The sequence below is a fragment of the Perissodus microlepis genome, chromosome 23, assembly GCF_051167445.1.
Source record: "Perissodus microlepis isolate ML-2025 ecotype Zambia chromosome 23, ASM5116744v1, whole genome shotgun sequence".
In the NCBI taxonomy this organism is placed as follows: Eukaryota; Metazoa; Chordata; class Actinopteri; order Cichliformes; family Cichlidae; genus Perissodus; species Perissodus microlepis.
In genome coordinates this window covers 3,354,714-3,376,442 of record NC_140482.1, presented here as the reverse complement: position 1 = coordinate 3,376,442, position 21,729 = coordinate 3,354,714, and the positions used below count along the sequence as shown (strand labels likewise).

The window sequence follows — 21,729 nt, the reverse complement described above, 5'->3', positions numbered from 1 at the left end:
GAGCTTATTGTACTCGGCCCTGAAAATCTTAGAAATATGGTATCTAAGCAGATTCTTCCTCTGGATGGCATTACCTTGGCCTCCAGTAACACTGTGAGGAACCTTGGAGTCATTTTTGACCAGGACATGTCCTTCAACGCACATATTAAACAAATATGTAAGACTGCTTTCTTCCATTTGTGCAACATCTCTAAAATTAGAAATATCCTGTCTCAGAGTGACGCTGAAAAACTAGTTCATGCATTTATTACTTCCAGGCTGGACGACTGTAATTCATTATTATCAGGAAGTCCTAAAAACTCCCTGAAAAGCCTTCAGTTAATCCAAAATGCTGCAGCAAGAGTCCTGACACAGTTTAATAATAGGCCAATTATTAAACCCCTTTCTGAACCAGTGAGGCTTGCGATGTCATCAGTGATGTCACCCTTAAAGAAGCATGCCTCGATACAGGCTTCATAAAAGACCTCCTGAATTTCTCAATACATGCTGCAAAGCCTTGGGACAGTGCATCCCATCACTTACTAGCAGTGTGACTGCAAGACTCAAGCTTTTTTGTAAATATCATTTAAATAATAAGTGTGAATATTCAGACACAGGAGCAAGAAGCCTTTTGCTGGAACCCTTTTTTCTCTCATGTAGCTAGAGGCTTTTGTTTGTCCTTTATTTTCAGTTTAGGAAAAATAGAAAATGTTAGAGACTTTAGTTTGTTTTAGTATTTCTCACAACTCAAGCCAATAACTTGCAGCTTAGCATGTTCATTTGTTTGCCATTGGCTTCCTTCGGTGTGGTTGGAGTGTCATCACTTAGCCAAGCAAACTGGAATTCCAGACAAAACATGACTCACTTTTCTATTGCAAACATAACAGTTCATGAAACACTGCGTTCAGCACATTAAGTCCACTCCTACATTTGGATTTAAGAGATCGAATGAGGAAATTAAGACTAAAGTAACTAAAGTAGGATTAGGCTTAAAGGGTTATAGAACAACATAGTCACACCTTTGCTGAAAAACATTTTGACTGATTGTCAGATTGTTTCCTCATGAAGCGGTTAGCCAAAGTACCACCACCAACTCTTTTTGTCACAAAGCTTAATTCTCAATGGACACACTCAGGATCAACGACCTGCATCAGTCCTACAGCAGCAGTAGGAGGGTAGCAGCATACACTGGCAGCTGCTCCAGTCAGCAGCACACATATTCAGTCTCTAAGGAATAAGTAGCAATACGACTCAGCGTTGACTCATGACTTTCCGTCTCTGCCACGAGCAGACTAAATCTGCGGTCAGAACCATTCCTATGGTACTTATTCAGTAATAAAGTCATTCCTCAGTTATGCATAAGAAAAACACTTACCTCTTAAAGCTGGAGTTGTTGAGAAACTCTCTTAACAAGTTGTGGGAAATTCGCTGCAACAGTCATCATCATTGATTTACTTGCTGCTCCAATCTTTAGAGACTTCATTTAAAATTTTAACGAATAAAACAGAACAAAAAACTATGAACTGTAAATTATTTGATTAAAGGCAGATGTTAAAAAAACTGGAATTTTGGACTATCGCACTCCCCAGTGTAAGTACTAAAATAAGAAACTATGTACTTGAGGATCACATCCATGCACTCTGAAAACTTTGAAATACAGTATGCTGGATAATGCAACGCAAAGGCTTTCCATTATACTGTACTAACACCTACATTAAGAAAGGAAGTCAATCAGTATTCACTGTGGGCAACATTTTCTGGTCTGTCCAGCCATTTACGTGAAAAGGGAAAAACATCTCTGGATGGAGGAGGGGGCCTAAGGGTACATCTGTCACCATCGTACAATGCTGTGATTGCAGCCATTCCCCAACTCTCTGTGAATGGGACTCATGGACATTGATCAGTGAGCTTTGATCAGTGGTTGTTGATCAATGGTCATGAGAATTTGCATATTAATAATCAAGAATCTGACCTCACAGCGTGTTGGTCAGATGTGTTAGTTTCAGTCATTATGCAAATGTACTGTTTATAAGATTGAAAACCTGCAGTCAGCTGAGACTGAAGAAGACGCTTGGATGAAGGATGAAACGTCCCATAATGTCAACTCAGGAAGTTACCGTCATGGCTATGATTCAATAAAAAACAACAAACAGGTAGTAGTGCAGGAGACAGCCAAACTGCTTTTGGAAATGTCCTGAGAGGAAATGAGTTTGTGCACATTTAACATTAACATATAGGGAACGCTGATGGTGGGTAGGCTTCACAGTTTATATCAGAACACAAACTAATGTGCTACAAATGAGCTCGACTGGATTTCTATTAAGACTGGAGCTTTTCTTCCTTTACACTATGACAGTGTTCATGCTATGACAAATATGCCCCACAAGAAGTGTGCACACATCACACATACCAGCCGTAGCACTATAATGTCTCCAGCTGAGATTCTGTAAGAATGTGATAATAATAAATTGCAGTACCTCGCTTTCTTTACTTTGTCTTGAATCACCAAAATGTGAACAGCCTGAAGAAAGGATGAGGGGACTATAGCGTTCGACTCTTCCCAGCACCAAAAGAAATGGCAGTTCTGTCAACATTTCTGTTGTCATCAGTCTAAATTTCCAAGGACTTACTTATTACCTGGAAGAGTTCTTTCTAAGTTGCAACAGAAAATTCACACATGTAACAATCCCACATCCTTAAAGTTCACACACACTTTAACCAGACATAATGTTTTATAACATAATTGTTTTTTTCAACTACTAAGAAAAAACAAATGTTATGATGCTCAGTTCAACTTTTCCATCTCACCATAAAGCTTGGCTAGCATGGCAGTAGCATCCCGTCTGTGGCTCGAACACAATCCTCCCGGTTTGTCCATGTTTACTTTCATGTACTGACATGTTTCAATGACCAATTTCTGTGGCATATGGACACCTATTAATATTACTGCAGGAACGGTTCGGACCAAGGAAAAATATGGCAAGAAAACACTTATTAAACATAAAGAATCAAGTTTCATTTCAAACGATTCCATTTAATATTTTAAATCAAACTGGAGTATGTGTGGAGGTGGTTTAGAAACGAAAACACTGACTGTGTTGTCTGCTTTGTTCTAGATGGATGCTGGTGTCTCCTGAGTGGACTGACGGTATATTTTCACGAAGGCCTGGACCCGAGAAACGTCAAACATCAATGAAGGCTTCAGGTCCCAAATGTCAGATTTCCATTTTGTGAATGCAAAAGGTTTGCTTGACTACACAGGCAGGCGGCTAACCTTCAGAGCCTGCTGGGTGGCTGAAGGACGCAGCACAGGTGAGTGTAAAATAAACCAAGCAGGACAAAACATGCTTCTTTATAAACGCCACTTGTTTCGACAGTTTAAAACGTCACTCAGGCTTCAGAGTTAAAGGTATAACTAGAATTCATGGAAATGAAAAGGCATTGCTACGTATTGGGTAGAAAACAATGCATATTTGCACCAGAAAACATATTTCCAAGACAAAGGTTGACATTTTAAACAATATATTGCTGTGTAAGACACAATGTCCCAGGACTGGACAGAACAACATGTACACTCGTCGGGTAAGAAAACAAAGCTTGAAATGCAGCAGGAGTACAGCAAAGAGAAAAACCTGTGAATACAGATTAATGTGACACTTCAGGTATTTTAAAGCATGCGGACATTTCTATTTAGAAAAGCTACTTAACAGGACACAAAGCTCTTTGTAAAATGATGCCCATAAACAGCATAATTCAATCATACACTCTGATAAGTATCAAGACAATAACATAGAAATGTCAACAACACATTTAAGCTCAGGTGATTACAGCACAGGCTTGTCCATAAAGGTAAAGGTAAGGTGCCAGGTTACAGCATGCAGTCGCCGATTCTTGAATTTTCTGGCATTGTCCTGGAGGGTGGACACTACTTTTAGTGTTGTTTAACAAGTGGACATGTTAAGATCTGCTGACTAGGAACGTCAAAGAACATGATCCTTATCATTTTAATCAAACCATTCACTGGATGGGAGCTCTGAGTTGGTTTGCAGTGGTCCTTCCCTTCAGTGGCCTAACAGAGCTGCTTCTTTATTATGTGGCTCAGGAGTTTGGGGTTTTCATTCATCCATAGCTAACAGACTGTCACTGAATCACTAAGAGCCTCCTTTAAAAGGTCCACCTCAGAATTCATCCATGTGTGATAATGTTCTGGAAAACCTTCAGTAGATCTATGTGGAGTCTTACAGATGCAGTGACCTGACTGAGTCTGAAGGATCTAAAGTTAGATTTCAGTTTACTGAAGTTAAATCTCTGATGTTTCCACTTCTCTTGTGGACTTATTCACAGGAATGAGAATTTTTCATTTATTTTAAATAAATAAATAAATGTAAGAAAACATGCCATTTGATAACTGCAGTGAACAGGTGATGCAGGGGACAGGTGCTCTCTGCCTGACAGCAGGTCTCAGGTGCTCGAGACACTTGGATCCAATCGTTTTCTTATCAGTTTATCTAATTTAGAGTTGCAATGTCTGGAGTCCACTGCAACTGACATTGGACTGATAAACAACGAATAAGTCATCTGCGATCTTGAACAGCGGACTTTCGTCTACTTCTGTAAGGTCCTGAACCACATAACGTCGCTGTTACCACAACAGAAAAGCAGCTTTGTTTGTCCGTATAACACAAAAGCGCAACAAGAAAAGCTTACCATCATGAGATACATGGCTCGCCAACAGCTCCACTATTCTGGTATCCTTCTAGCTGTTTGGACTTTTGCAGACCTACGTGGACATGAGGTGGTATCTTGGCCTTATCTTACAAATGACTCTCGCTAACTCATTTCACAGGAGCTACTTTTCACCTTTAAAATGTGTTTTTAAAATGTCTTCAGGGTGTGCCACAAGCTCTGGAACAATTTAAGTTTTAAAAACAAAAACAGCAACAATCAGAAAAAAACTTTAGAAAACTTTTGTTTATGGAGAGAGTGGCTGCAGCTAGATCCAAATAAATGGATGAGGAAAACCTGTGTAATAAGGACATTGGGTGATTGTTTCTGCAGCGAGACACAGCTCACCCGGAGTGAACTGAGCCAAGTATCAAAAACAAATTCCAGTCAAAGGCATTGATAGGCTAGGATGTTGCAAAGGTCCAGTAAGGTTGTGTTCAGAGCAACATCTGCACAGCGAATTAGGAAAAATAATTCCACAATGTTTACAAAACAGGATACAGACACGAGGGACGAATGAGAAAAAGGAAAATACTCTTATGTCATCCACCGAGGCAGTCCAGCGGACGGTGGATAATAAAATACAACCCTTCTATCATCTTATCCATCTGAACAAACATCATGGCTTCCATCAGGTTTCTCCTGCTACTTTCAACGTTTTTAGAAATTTTTTACAACAGCCTAAAAGGTCAACATTCAAAGTGGAGTCAGCACTTCTGAAGTCAGCCAGTGATGTTTGACAAGAGTTCAACATCCCTTCTAGTTCATCCTGGAGGTGTTCAGTAGGGTTCAGCTTCTCCCACCAACCCCATCCAACCATGCTTTAATGGAGCCTGCCATGTGCACTGGAGGCATGGAAGAAAGCTGTGCCGGTTTTAGTTAGAATGAGATGGATCCAACTTATAATGAAGTATGAGGCACAAAACCCACGATAAACAAGGTTTATTTTGGAAGGTTGATATTGTTGTGATATTCAGCAAGCAACAGTTCACAGAAGTGCTAATGAATACTGACTGTACGAATGCTAAGAATGGGAACTGATAAGATCAATATCACTTATTGATTTTCACTGGCTCCGCTTTTAGAGTCATCACCTTCACTAAGCAGCACATCAACATTATATTCGTTCAGAGTAATTGCATGCTGTGCGATCAGTGCTGGGGTCTTTACTCAAAAATATATTAGTCAGAACACTGTTCTTAAAAGCAATGAAGTACTTTAGTTTATTGTTCCCAGGAGAAAGTCCTCTGTGACCTGAAACTATCATCTTATAAGCATTTAATAACATAAACCTGAGGCAGTCCCAGCACACACCAACACAAATCCCTGTCCTGACGAGGACACACATGTGATCCTTGTCTTAGTATTTAGGTATGAACACGAAGCAAAGATGAAAACCAGCACAGAGACTTTAAGCGATCGTACGGTGCCTCTACTTTAGAAACATGAACAGGTAGAGATGAAGGCTTCATCGCTGGCTTCGATACCGGTTAATGTTCAGGCTCTGACTGCTGGGCTGGCGTCAGATTCACGATGCTTTAATTTAGCTCTGGGTTCTTGGCTAGCTTAGCGTTAGCACGCTGTGCTGTCTGTGTAAGCGCCTCCAAAGAGCTGATGTTGTGTTAGCGACATCATTAACAGCTGTTTCTGTCCTGGACACACTTTCCTTTGTACCACTGCACTCTCACGGTTTTGTGCAATGAAAATAACTGTGCCACCTCATCGGCGCATGAACTGAAATCGGCTGACTGTAGTGCAAATGCAAGGGGATAAGCAGGGTTGATAGGCAGGCAGACTAACTATAACTGGAAACTGGTTCTTATAGAGAATTTAGATTCGTATCCCTACCAACTGCACATTCACTCTGTACTGTGATGCACTAAATGAGGCTCTTACATAACATCCTTGGCTTTAAATAAAATACGACAACAAGAATGAAAATGAGTGAGGTGAATGAGTGAGGTGCAGCAAAGCGCCTGCAGAGCAGCTGTGGCAGAAACCTTGGGCTGTGGAGACCTAACGCAGAGATGTTAGACAGCTTTACATTATTAGATGTGACAACAGTTCAGTGGTATGTTGTCTCCAACAGCACCTCACGTTCCAAGTCCACTATACTTTGAACTCCATTGACACAGCACAGATTTCAAATGTGTAGCTGCGAGACATCAAACAGTGATGTAAGGCACTTTCTTTACAAGTGCTACTGGTTTTCTGTCCAAGTGTCTGACTACATACAGAATAAGTCATTAATGACTGCTGATCAGAAGACTGTTACAGTACCAGTCTGAAGTCACATTGAACATGACTACATGAACATTTTAAAAAGAGAGAAACTATAAAACACGACTATATAAAAAGACCTGATTTTTTTTCTGTTTTATACCCAGAAAGTAACAGTCTTTTGGTTTCAAATGAACCAGATATTTTTGCATATGAATGGCTCAGAGAATAAAAACAAAAAATAAAATAACTCAAAGTAACAGATAAATAAAAGTATAAAAAGCTAACCATGTCTTTAGTTTCATACATACACGTCACAGCATCTGTCCTTTGGAAGTTCATTATTACAGATAAGATGCAAATCCCCCAATTTGATAAATAAGTGTTTTCTCCAACAGAGTACCTGTAATAGTAGTTTTACAATGTGTGTTGTTAGTTATCCACATAAATCAATCGATTAATAAATAAACCCGGCTGAGGGATCAGAAGTTTTTGAAGACCTCCAAGTCTTTCTCGGCCACAGGGGGGTCTTTTTTCCAGTCATCCTCTGGGTAAACATCAAAGTTGGAGGTGTCGCCCTCATGGGAAACCTTAGGAACTATAGGAGGCTGGAAACAAGGAGGAGGAACGTGTTAAATGGAGGTGTGGAACTGCAGGGCAATGCTAGTGAGTATTCACATACAGGCAGTGTTCTTAATTCATCCAAAGTTTGATCCATAAACATCCGGACAGGGACACAGTTCTCTATTCAGCACTACAAAAATCGATCGCGATAACACACAGACTTTAAATTCAGTTCAAAGGGTTATTTATTTATCTATAGATATATATATATATATATATCTATAGATCTATATCTAGATATATCTATATCTAGATATAGATATAGATATATCTATCGATATAGATATCTATCGATATAGATATCTATCGATATAGATATCTATCTATATGAAACAAGTCCCTTTATGTAAAAATGGCGAAAAAGTAATTGAAAAAATTCATTTCATTCCGACGTGTCGTCCCTTGAAGCCACACAGAGGGTGTCGAGCTAGATTGTTTCCTAGTGTTTCCTCTTGACTGAAATCCTCTGTATTTACATTCCTGAAGCCACTTCTCGATTGAATATTTCCACATTCTTTTCCACTCAGCCAACTGTCTGAAAGATTTTTTCTCTTTGCGTGGGTTTTCCCTGAATTCTGTAGTTACTGAGCTCACCACAGCATTTCGTCTGTAAAGACCGAACCCGACAGTCGATCGAGCAGTTTTCATCATGTGTCCCATAGCTTTGGTTTTTCCATTGAGATCTCTTTGGATTGCAAACAGTTTGCAAATGCAAAGACATCATCATCATCAAAGACATCTGTTGCATTCGCCATTGAATAATTAAGAAATAGAGCAAAAAAGTCCAATTACTCTATGAACCTGTAGAAACTGAAGAAAACAGGAATGTCTGCAATGTGAAAGTCCTTAAATGAAAGTCTGCAATTCAATCACAGCATTATTGCATCATTTGAAACCATCGGTGTACTAGCGCACAAACGCAAAATTGTGAAAATGATTCTAATGTCCAAAATGTAAGCAGATTTTTTACCATCCTGATATGAATGTAGCTGAACAGGTGAAAAATACACCGAATCAAACCCACCTTTAGTTTCCTCAGAGGAACGGCCTCCCAGTCAATAGTTTTAAACCATCGGTGCTTTTTCACGTCGTCGGCTCCATTCTGAAACAGACAGCACAGATGTGTATGCACATACAGTGTTGGGAATATGTATTTGCCCCCTTTCCTCACTTCAGTTTTTTGTATATTTGTCACTCTTTAATGTTCAGTCGCCTGAAATATTGTTCAAAGAAAACCAGAGTAAAGGCAAAGTGCAATGTTTAAATGATGATGACAGAAAAATGCTAAACCAACCTCGCCCCCGATACAGTAACTGTAACATTTTGTTACACCCAGGAAATTCCAGCAGTTGTAACAAAGTAAAATGTTACAGTTACTTTATTACAAATGACGGAATTTCCTGGGTGTAACAAAATGTAAACATCTCATATTCATGGCTTCTGATTTTTAAATCTTTATAGAGTTTTGAAGTGTACTATAATCACAAAATGATGACGTTATTATTAATCCACACATTCAATATTCATATAAAGTCAGGCATTATTAAAGTTTTGAAATGAAAAAATAGGACTACACATTGTCAAAAGGAAATGGTAAATTAGTGGCACTTTTCTACTGTGAGCAGTCAAAGCGCTTCATACAACTTGCCTTATTCATCCATTCACACAATCACTTTTTTCCATGCTCCTTCAATCCAACATTCACACTCCAGTGGAGGCATCACAGCAACTCGGGGTTACGATCTTGCCCGGAGATAATATTCGGCACGTAGACTGGAACAAACTGGGGTCGACCCACCAAATGTCCGATTAGCAGGTGACTGGCTCTACCTGAGCTACAGCCAAGTCTACACCAAGGTCATGATTTACAGAAACAAACCTCCAGCAGAACCTCATTTATTTCTCTTTTTTTTCAGAAAAACACACCATCACCCATGGGTTTTTTTGGATCAGAAAATTGAAATAAACTCCAAAAGTGCACCAGCAGGAACTCTGATAGGCCAGGAACAATACTCATCTCCCACTAATATGCCACATTTGACCAATCAGAGCTCCTGCTGCTGCTCTGTGCAGACTGCACTCAACTGAAATTTGATCTACTTGACTTTCTCAGCGCATGTGTCTGCGTGAGTGAGGTGAAGCCGTGCGAGTGCACTGACCCAGACGAGGCTACAGCTGGTCGGCAGTGTCGGCTGATGTCTCGACTCAACAAAGAGCACGAGCAGATAAATCAGCATTTGATTTGTCCCTGAGCTTAAGACTGGTTTTTAATATCACACAGCTCAATTTGTCAACTTAAGATGGATGTAAAAACACATTGTGAGGCTTTTAATTTGAAAACATTGTTCAAGAACAAAATTGTCAAATCAGTAGCAAAAATATAAGAAAAAAGTTTATCCGTCATTGACCAAGATTATTGGGAACTTTAATGTTTACTTGACAAACATATCATTTTTTGGACAAAAGTAGTTCATCAGTTTCTTTGAAATAAACAAACTCTCAGTGTGTCATTATTCTAGTGCACTGTTCAACCTCCCAACATCAAAATCTGTGTTCTGTTAATGAGCGATGAGGCTGAGGAATACTGGCAGCCACAATCAATATCATCATGTTTGGAATTATGTGGCGTTAATCACAGAGCTCAGAGAGCCATCTGTTTTATTGAGAGCAGCTCACAGTGTCACACTGACTTCACTGATGTTCACTGACACACTTCAGTTTGAATGGAGATCTGCACTGCGCTGCCATACTGCATCACACTCTGTGCATTTCAATCATTTCTCCAGCGAGTTTGATAGTTAGCAAAATCCTAATCCTAATTTTAAAAATAGCATGTGTAACGTACTTGTACTGGAAAATGATTCACTAGGACTCACCTATCATGCGACTGTCGTTTTCCATCAAACACTCATTAAAACAGCGACCAACAGGTATGTTAGAGCAGCGGTCTCCAACCTTTTTTGCGCCACGGACCGTTTTATGCCCGACAATATTTTCACGAACCGGCCTTTAAGGTGTCGCGGATAAATACAACAAAATAAAACTAGTACCGGTACCGAAAAAAAGAAGTAGATTTATTCATAACACACGTGAAAAGACCCAGGAAAACAGAGTAAACGATAAAAACGATAACAAAATAACGCTGAAAACCGATAAAAACCCTGAAAACCAGACATTTCACACCTGAGCCTCAACTCTCGCGGCCCGGTACCAAACGACTCACGGACCGGTACCGGTCCGAGGCCCGGGGGTTGGGGACCGCTGTGTTAGCGCACTCATCCCCGACTGGCCGACGGAGGGGCGGGGTCACAGACACAAGGCAGCCAGGTGGGGAAATTTTGCTTTTACATTTTGTGACTCATTTTATTTCTCAATCTGATAAGAAAACTATTCAATCAGATAGTTGTTTGTGGTGAATGAAATACAGTTACACTTTCAAGCACTTCTAAGCACCACATCTGAAATTCAAGCACTTTTCAAACCTTGAAAAGACAACATTACAATTCAAGGATTTCAAGCACCCGTACGAACCCTGCTACTAAAGTTGGACACAATACAACCTGTAATTCTATCAACGACTCATTAGAAAACACTGCTGTGTTTATGTTCTTCATTGTGACTGGCTGCTGCGAAGGCTTAATTGGTCGTGGTCAGGTTATTAAAAACTATTGTTGGTATTCAAATTTGTTACGGACATATGAATGCCTCAACACCTCGACTTGAACTTATGAGTTCCTAAGCTTTTAGAAGTTAATGAGAAACCCAAAGGTCACTAATTTACAGGCTAACAGTTCAGGAGCACAGTAGACGACCAGGTTTGAGGAACTCGAGCTAGTATCCAAGCTTTTACATCGTCCTTACAACTAGCACGCTGTTGATCATGAGGGTTTACATCTCTTGCACGCAACGTCCAAGAATCAAACCAACTAAATGAAGTCAGAGAAGGAAAATCCACTTGTTTGAACTACTAGATGCAGCTTGAAAGCAGCACCAACCACTTTCCTGGCTGTAAGCCCAGAAAATGTTGTTTCTGAAATACTCGGCGTGAGCAGCCCATCTGACTCTGACAACCCCGCCACATCCAAAGTCACTAAAGTCACTTCGCTTCTTAAATGTTTCTTTCAACTTCAGTAGGTCATCTAAACAACCCCGATATGGGCTGCAGTCAGCTGATTGACTGATTAGACATTTATGTTAACAAGCAGTTGAACAGGTCTAATGAATCCGTCACTGAGCCACCGTCACATGACCTCCTCTTGTCATAAGACGCAGACACACTTCTGCCACATGGTGATATTTATTAAAACATGCCAGTCTCAGAATGGGATCCACCAGAACCATCAATAATGAAACAGCTGTGAGGAACGAGAGGGACATCAAATCAGAAAGAAGATCAACTAAACGAACACACGGCTAAAACTGGAGTAGACTGCGATTATCCAGAACTTCCTGGACGTTGTTGTGAGCTGGGAAAAATCCCAAACAAACGAACACAAAAAACATCCAAGAGAGAGAGGGAAGTCTGGTCACCCAATGGAGAGTGACCAATTTCAAATAAGTCATCAATGCAGCAGTTCAAATGTGCACAGTAATACAATTCTGGCTAACTGACTGTAACAAACTGGACATTTCTCTGAAAGGAGCTGGCGCTCGTTAAGCAAAATGGCTTATAAAATCATAACTGCAGATTGTATCCATCTGTTTTAAAATCTGTGAGCATAAAAAAGAGCTGCCCTCTATTAACACTCGTGTATTATAAGAAAAAAAAGAATTTGACTGATTTTCTCCAGAACTGTATCAAATGATTATTGGTCTGTGGATCGTTTCATACCCACATATCAAACCTATGTATCTTTGAAACTCTGTCTTTGTCCTCAAAACTCTGTTCTCCATACTTCTGTCTGAAATAAATGTCTCCAACTTTATGTTTTTCAGAAGAGTGAAGCTGCCGCTCTCACTGGAGAATATTTACATTGTAATTCAGACGTATTACACATGTACTGAAAAACCACAATAACTCCAAAAACCCTTCTGCATAAGTCTATTTCTTCAGGATTACGGTGCTCCAGCCGGACCACGGGCTTGTGCTAGTCATCAACTGCCTACTCAGAGTAAGACATATGGCACCACGTGGTTACAGGAGGCAGGAAATCAAACTAACTCACCTTCATGTTGCCTAGCCGTCTGGCTCGGTCAATCACGAGAAACTTCTTTATGAGGTCTCTGAGGAGACAAAGGAAAAGTCAGTGAATCCACAGCTTCACAATATAGTTGTACAGTACTGTCTCTGTGGGACACAACCACTCATGTCTTTCCAGCACTGTCACAATGACAAATATCTCCTCATTGCAAGGTGACTGACGGCCTATTACAGGTGACAAAGTGAGGTGTGTCCATTTGACAATCTCCAACTGAAGCAACTGAGAACATTTTTCAGCAAGACCTTCATCAGACCATAAATCAGAACATGTGATATAAACATCCACAGGGTTTCTCTCACAGGTGGCTGTAGCTCAGGAGGTGGAGCAGGTCACCTACTGATCGGAAGGTTGGAGGTTCGATCCCCGCCTCCTCCAGTCTGCATGCCAAGTATCCTTGGGCAAGATACCAACCCCAAGTTGCTCTCCGATGCGTCCATCGGAGTATGAATGTGTGTGAGTGTAGTTAGAAAGCACTCAGTATAGAGGTGGTGTGACTGGGTGAATGTGGCGTGTTGTATAGAGCTTTGAGCACTCCGGGAGAGTAGAAAAGCGCTCTATAAGAATCAGTCCATTTAAAGCGCGATACCTGCCGATGAACAGAAAGCTAACATATCTCAGATCCAACCATCTGCTAGCAGGCTGATAATTACGACAGCTGGATGCTGACAAGTCGACTATTTCTCATTTGTGACTGAATCACACTGTGTCTGAACTGTGGGAACGACACTTAATAAAGAAATATTTTAATTTAATGGGAATACTTATGGCAATTCATGGACTTCCAAAAGGAAAACAATTAAAGACACTTTAGACAGACTGTTTCTGCGTTTCCATGTAAGCATTCACACAGACAATGACTGTTCAAAGTCACTCTAAGAGGACGTTTTACAGGAAAACATCAATACAGTAGAACCCCGACTTACGAAATGAATTCGTTCCCGAGGGTCTTTCGTAAGTCGAAGCACCCATCGCGCCTTTTGAGTGAACGATGGGCTATAGGCTAATAGCTAACAGCGAAGCGCAAGTACGAAAGCCAAGGGTTGTCACATGATTCGGAAGGCATTCTGGGCTCAGCCAATCAGAGCCAGCGGATTTCGTAACACGGGCTGAAATATTGCCGTTCAGTGCCTTTGTAACTTGAATTTTTCGTTTAACGGGGTATTCGTAAGTCGGGGTTCCACTGTATATCCAATAATTCATGTAGTTAGAACGAGTCAAACTTTAATAGGAACTGTGAGCCAAGACACTGAGGTAGAGGAGAATCCTTCAGGTCCGATCAGTGAGTTCCTAGGAAGTCCTAAGGTAGCAGCTCATTTTAATACTCCTTTCCTATCTTGTGCTGGGACATTTCTCCAGTCTGTCTGCTTGTCTACATTCAACAGCAGCAGCTGCTGGAGAGACGGCGGGTGTCCCTCTGTGCGGCCTGTCACAGTTTGATGGATGGGACACTGTGCTGTGGACTGTGTAAGAAAGATATTCATAATTGTGGGAATATTAAAAATCCCTTCCTCTGTTGGCTGCTAGATAGATGGCTTAAGAGTGGCAAGTTGTGACTTTGCTGAATTATCAGTGGCTGACCTCTCCACAGTCACTGCATTAGAACTTAGTGACACACACACTCCCACCCAGAGTGCCTGTAATCATTCCTGCTCCTCCGGCTGTTGTGATGGGTGTTGTGCACTGGGTGGGGAACCAGTCTAAAAAGGCCAGGTGTGTCATTAGTGACTGCAGATCCACCCAAAGTGCCTCCTTAACCACAGGGACCCTGCAGATCCCCTCAGGAAACGGCCACAACAGCCGTTTGAAGTTTTACACCGAGTCATTTGAATGACTGTTAGTGTGTCAGTCAGCCTCAGTTGGGATACGAGAATTGTCTGACTGGCCACATCCTGCAAACAGGTCCACCTGCAGGCCTTTTTTGAGCAGCTGTACCACCATCATGCATATATCTGCATATCCAATAAGTACTGAAGTACATATTGGGGTGGTTGTGGGTCAGGAGGTGGAGGAGGAGGCCTTCTAATCAGAGGGGGTGTGAGTCGACCTCTGGCAGCTCCAGTCTGCATGCCAAAGGGAAGGATGCTAACCCGGGGTTGCTCCCGATGCGTTCATTAGAGGACAGCTGTGTATGAATGTTACACAGAAAGCACTTATAGAAAAGAAGTGCTTCCATGAATGAATTCTTTCTGCTTTCACTCTGACAGAAGCATCGCAGGACACCTCGACACACTGACAAGAAGGAATGAAACAGCCAACCTTCCAACTAGATGGCCTGTTCTACCTAAATAACATTCACAGCCACTCCTGTGGTTAACGATAAAAACCAACCATTGGCAGACCGATTGCTGGGTTGTGTGTCTGATCCCCTGCATGACGCCCACATCTTACTTGACATAGAAATCCAGATGACGTGGGAATTCCAGTTTTGCAGCCAGAATCTTCTGATAGATTCCAAATGGATTGTCATCAAAGAAAGGTGGATACCTGTGGAAAGACAGAAACGTCAGCCCAGCCTGCTGAAGCTGCAGACACACACTGACACACAATCACAAACCCAATTCAGGATCATGATGCAAGGAACAGGTAACAGAGGTAGGAGCTAAAAGGCTCGCGCTCACCTGAATCACTTAACAAACCTATGAATGAACATGTGAGGGGTCACCGTTTTGGGTCTATAAAAACCTTCTGGTGCAGACAGTGCAGTCTTTGTCCACAGCTGATGATTTTGTATGTCTGTGTGTGTACTCGCCCTCTACCATCCATCCACTGAATGCTTTCCCAGCTCTCAATTCTTCTTTTGGCCTGGACAAGTCATTACCCACAAATTACATAATGGCAGCTGCCTCTAAAGACCTTACACACGGAGCAGAAAGGCACATAATAACACAGTTTGTCACACCCTGCTTGTGTTCCCAGTGAAAAGTTGCAGCCATAAAACTGTTGGATGTGGGGCCTGTGGGAGCTGCAGTTTCTCTGAAACTGATGCTGTCACAGCTGAGGAATTTAGGTCAGATTGAGAATGCAAGTCATCTACCTCAAAACAGCAAAGTCCTGACTGCAGCGTGTCCAACATCCATTTGGGTTTAGTCACCCTGTGTGAAGATCAAGCTTCACACACGACTATGCAAAGACTGCGTTTCACCCGACAAGCTTCTTCAGTTCTAAAGACGTCTTCAAGAAACTTAAAGGAGTCCAGTTGCTTTCTTTCCAAGCTCCTTAGACTACGGTCGTGTCCAAATTCACGGGCTGCATCCTCCTGAGGCCGCATTTGTAGACCGATTACGTCACAGCGACGCGCCGAAGGCTGTCCAAATTCGTAGACTCCTCCGAATGCAGCCGACAAATGCGTCCTCCTTTTCCCCGAATTTGAAGGATGAGTCGGGTGTGTCCTTCGTGGCCTACCATATCCCAGAATTCATAGCGCGGCCCAGCCAAACTCCAGTTTCCAACAATGGCGGCCGCTACTAAGTTTTAAAATTACTCTTACTAATCTTTCTGGGTCACAAAATAAACTTTTAACATATTTTCAGGCGAGAAAGTAGCTGTGTAAACATCAAATATCTGCTCGGTTTATCAAGATATCGCATATTTGCAAAAGTGCTTCGACGTTTTCGGAGGCGTCTGCTACCCACCAGCTCGATAGCTAGCCGGGAGCTCGAGGGTCACTGAAGCCGCCGAGAACGGCACAACTCCCGGCACATCATTTTCAGATCATCGCGGACTTTCGCTGCTCGGGTTAAACGTGATATATAAGTCACTTAGACAACCCAGAAATGTTATTGTTGGGCTTTTTTCAGTGTTTTGTTTGTTCGTGAGTAAATCGGTTTGGCTGAGATTAAAGTTATTAGATTAGATAAAATTAAACTTTATTAATCCCCCGGGTGGGTTCCTCCTTGGTTTTCACACAGCTGAATAAACAGCAAACAGAAAACTGATTAAACAGAAGTGTGAGACGGTCGAGAGTTTACGCCAGTGTCCTGTTATATTTTAGATAGCAAGGAGCAGACGGCTGAGCTGATTAAACTCCACCGAGACAGCGCTGACGCTACTCAGAAGGCTGGACCGTCCAATTTCACGGCCGTTTACTTCCGGCCTACCCGACCTTCTGAGGACCCGGCCCACGTAGACCGCGAAGGCCGGGTCCTCAGGAGGATGCAGCCCATGTGACCTGGATGACTGAGGACCTACACGGTTACACACATATGTTCTTGTTGTTTGAAGCCAATATTGACAATATACACATACTACATATGCATATGATTTTCTGTAGATTAGTAGAATGACAATCTTCTCATTAAATATCCTTTTGTTGTTCATTGGCATTTTGACATAATTTGGCTTTTGAATAAAAAATAAAATTCCCGGCTCGCCCCGGGAGCTTGAGGGTCCTGCACAGTGTCTTAGCTGTTCCCAGGACTGCGCTCTTCTGGACACAGATCTCCGATGTTGTTCCCGGGATCTGCTGGAGCCACTCGCCTAGCTTGGGAGCCTCTGCACACAGTCCCGCAGGATCTTAGCTCGGTCATTCTCCACCACCCTTGGGGGCATCTGTCATTTTGACCTCGGGACTTCCAGGCTGCATTCGGCACAGATGTTCCTGTACACTAAGCCGGCCACTTGGATATGATGCTCCATGCACGCCCTGCCTGCTGGCATCTTGCACCCTGCTGTTATGTGCTGGATTAGGGCTGGGTTTTGATGATCGATTTATCGATTAAAATCGATTCTGACTTGGATAACGTGATATCGATTCATCAAAATCCTGAATCAATTTTTAAATATAAATTTATTTTGGCCGAAACGCCAGAATCTCAGGTTAAAGCTCACAAAATTTCAACAACCACCAAACAGCTGAAACAGTAAATCAGAGCAGGAACACGGATTCTGCACAGAGACGTGAACACAAAGCTCGACCCGCCGACGCATCAGAATCAGCGAGATGTGACTTTCTCACCGACGGCACGGACACGGTCGGGGCTGAAAGCCGACAGCTCGCTGATCCTGATGTTTCGGCGGGTCGAGCTTTGTGTTTACGCCCTTTTTGCGCTGATTCTAAAGCTGCAGGTTTGATCTCTCTCCAAACATTATTGACCGAACCAGCAGCAAAAGAAGCTCCAAACTACGCTTCACATAAACATCGTCATGAAGTCACTCTGACTTTTGCTGTTTTGCTTCCACCAGGATAAAATCACATTCATGCACAGCTCTCTCTCTCTCTCTCTCAGCAACAGTTTCCCATCTAAAAATCTCGGCTTTCTGCATTATTCACTTGCTTGTTACGCACCAGTCTAAGCACCAGCGCTGTCAGCCGCTGTGTTTGGTTTTTACTTCCAACAACAGAGCCTCATTTCTGCCGTTCAACACTAATCAAATTAAAACTTTTTAAAATTGTGCAAAATTGCAAAACGCCGCGTCTCTAATCAAACCTCTGTAACTTTGCTTGACTTCAGCAGCATCAGGTCATGTTCACATGTTGATTCATGGTTTTCTTTCGTTCTTGTTCTACTGCAGAATATTTTTAAGGTTGTCTGCTTTAAAAAGTCAGGCCAGAAAAATCTGCTTCATGTTTTTCTGTTTTGTCCTCAGTTACTTTGACAAAGAAAAGACATCTGCTGTGATGCTCACACCTGTGATGAAGTCAAGCGTCAGCTTTGTTTTTATATATAGAAATATGGATATGTGCTGTGATCAGAATTACAATATTTCTGGCTGTCTGAGGCAAAATTTCCCCGATTCAAATCGAATCGATTCTAGAAATCAGTGATGATACCCAGCACCATGCTGGACTGTCTCAGGGGCATCTTTACACAGCCTGGGGTCTGCCTGCTGTGATAGACCCCAGCCTCTGTGGATCTTGTGTCAGAGCTTGTTCCTGTGCTGCCATGATTAGTGCCTCTGTGCTGTCTTTCAGTCCAGCTTTGTCCAGCCACTGGTAGGATTCTGGATGTCAGCCTCCTCCTCTATCTGCCGGTGGTACATACCGTGCAGGGGCCTGTCCTTCCATGATGGTTCCTCCTCCTCCTCCTCTTCCTTGGGTCTCTGCTGCCTGAAGTACTCCCAAAGCATGCAGTCATGTTTGGCCATCTTCCTGATGTACTCGCAGATGTTCGTTGTCTCATCCTGGACCGTGCTGCTGACGCTCTCCAGTCCCCGGCCTCCTTCCTTCCACTTAGCCTACAGCCTCAGGCTGCTGGACGTGGGGGGAAAGCTTTCCTAGCAGCCTCTTCATGGTTAATGTATACATTACTTTAAATTTGAACATTACCGCTGACTCCCAGGGATAGGGAAGGCTTAAAAGAAAATGCAAAATGGAGCCTCTGCTGATTGCAAGGGAACGTTACAACAAAGAAGAATTCTCCAGAAACCAGTTGCATCCACAAAGCTAACCAATGTGGGGAGATCATGGGCTTTTCTAAAATAAGATCCTGTCCTTGTAAAATGCCCTCGAATGAGATTTTATGTCAGCTTCATGAAACAGCCTCAGGGGAACCTCTGAGGTGTTCATTCAATTACTAGAAAGCCTGAAGAATCACTAAATGAACATGCATCGTAGGTTTGTTCCAGCATTTTCAAATCAGATTGTATTGACGGCTGCCGTGTGGAGGAACTGCTTTTAGGTTTCTTGTCGTTTCTCTTCATTAATTTATGTCCTGCAGTTGGAGTCCAGACCAGCAAGTGTCCCCTCCAGCAGCTCCATGTAACCACCAGCCTGATGCTCTGCTGAGCTGAAAAATCAGGTATGCAGAAAAGTAAGTTCTAGAAGAAATAAGGTTTCATACACACTGCCACATGTACTGCAACTGCAAATACAAAAAGGGTACTGGTTTCCATTAAGGACAGGAATATGGGCCCAGAAGTAAAATTATGAAGGAGACTTTCCCCCCTAATCCTTGACTTGATGTTTTTCCTACACATGCTTTGGCCCAAAGCAGGACGATCTACTGATACTGAGTTTTCAAAAACAGCTGCTGCATTCTTTGGTCGAGACGTGTGACAAACAGCTTCGCGGTGATGCTGAATGAAGAGTCTTTGTCCGTCTGTGGAAGTGTCCCTCTGCTGGGAGCAGCACAGCCTGCAGGTTTCCCCACATACACTAACACTTCAAAGCCTGCTCACATTCATACTTGGAAAAAGGTCACATTCCTTCCACAAATTCAAAGCCGTGGAGCTTTTCCCAGCAAAACAGACAGAACCTAGATGGAAGAGGAGGATAGGCCAGGCTCACAGAAAGGTGGCATTTCAGTGCAACTGGAGGAGGGCGCTCCACAGGGTTCAGCGTGATTTATCTAAGAACGTTATGTAGAGTCTGGACAGGTGTCAGTGGCACATCAAGGGTCAATATGAAACTCTGTAAAAGCTTTTTTCCTTTTAAGACTGGAATGTGTCCGAGTCACTGCTTTGTGTTTCTTTCCAGACAGATGGTCTCAGATTTTCACTGAGAGACACAGAGTCCACAGTTTAACTCTTTTTTCCACCCTCAGGCAGTTTTTACACATTTGTGTTAAGCCCCCCCCACTGAGGGAAATTTCAGTTAAGATCCTCTTTCCTCCATTTTGCTCAGTTGCAGAATAGAAAGTGATGCAGTGTGGGATGAACAAACAGACGACACTGAGGAAGCCTAAATCCACAGAAACACTGTGGAAAGTTCTCACCAATGCTAAACAAGCTACTCGCCAACTGGCTTGAAAACCTGTTTTTCTGTCTTTACTCATTTTATGGTAACTACAAAGTACTCCTGCCATTACTTTCAAAGGGTCTCTGGCATGTTGTAGTGCTTCCAAGCTTTGCACAGTGCTGTACATAATGCAACATGCACTGGTGCAATGAAATCATTGCTGGGTTAATGTCTCTGAAACAAGCCAATCACAGCCTTCAGCACTGCTCCGAATGCCACAGACGAATGGAAAGCCTTATTGTTTGTGAGCACATGAGAATAAACAGAGGTGCTTTCTACAAGGATCAGTGCTGTTGTTCTTCATGTGCTACAATGAGGCCCATTCACAGACTAATTTGTCACAGCTCTACAGCATCTAATAATGACAAGATTTCCCAGCATAAGACCATAACAGCAGTAATGCAGGTCTCTCTTGGAAATGAGATTTTTACCTGTATAAACAAAGGACTAATAAGTTAAAGTGCGATTAACTGAATAATTCTTCTGCTCCATGAACACAAACCACTCCAGTGGTCTGCTCTCTCTGTGCAGAGGTCCGTACTGCCTTTATGTCTACCCAAAAGGTTATTTCAGGGATGTGAGGGAGACCTCAGTGGTTGTCAGTGTGTACCTGCCTTATTGTGTGTGTATCTGCAGATATTTCTCTGAGCTGTCAGACTGTAGATTTCAGCAAGTCTCCCTCCACATAACAGCCGTGGCCTTGGGCCTGACTTTAACCTCCTAAGACCCGAACTCTTCCACAGGATACATTTTTAATCTCTTTGATATTTGGGCTGATTGATTGTCCTGATGAATGTAAAAACAAAGAATTACCAGATTTTTTTCTACCTTATTTTTGTTTCTAAGACAAATGAGAGCCACGTATGAGGATATTTGTTTAAAATGTTGATAGAACAGTAGCAGCATAACGTCCTCGTCAGTGGACATCAGGCCCTTGTAGAGCAAAATTGAGTATTTTGGTCTAAATAACCCAAAATGTGATGTCCACATATGTGGACGCAGGTCCTAGGAGGTTAAAGGTCAAACAGGTTCGACTCTGACTGCCTTTTACAAAATGAACGAGTGCAGATTTACCCCAGTCGGTCTAATGGAGGAGAGTGCCCTCTAGTGTTTAAAGCAGGTGTAGAGATGTTTACCATAGACTGCACCACTTACCCAGCCAGCATTTCAAAGATGAGGATGCCCAGAGCCCACCAGTCCACTGCCCGGCCGTGACCTTTGCTTTGGATGACTTCAGGAGCCAGATACTCAGGAGTCCCACACAGAGTCCAGGTCCTGATTGCCAGAGAGGACATCAAATATTTA

General features: G+C 42.4%; 1 protein-coding gene across 2 annotated transcripts in view; it reads right to left on the bottom strand.

Moving 5' to 3' along the window:
• Positions 1-3,327: 3,327 nt before the first annotated feature.
• Positions 3,328-21,729, bottom strand: part of prkx (protein kinase X-linked) — a 43,486-nt gene continuing 25,084 nt past the window's right edge. For both annotated transcript variants that reach the window (XM_084921018.1, XM_084921017.1), the window contains 5 exons: positions 21,580-21,699; positions 15,138-15,233; positions 12,714-12,771; positions 8,573-8,650; positions 3,328-7,532 (listed from right to left, as the gene is read on the bottom strand). In XM_084921018.1, coding sequence (XP_084777144.1) covers positions 7,407-7,532; positions 8,573-8,650; positions 12,714-12,771; positions 15,138-15,233; positions 21,580-21,699 — 478 coding nt within the window. In that variant the 3' untranslated portion in view covers positions 3,328-7,406. The remainder of the gene's footprint in view (positions 7,533-8,572; positions 8,651-12,713; positions 12,772-15,137; positions 15,234-21,579; positions 21,700-21,729) is intronic.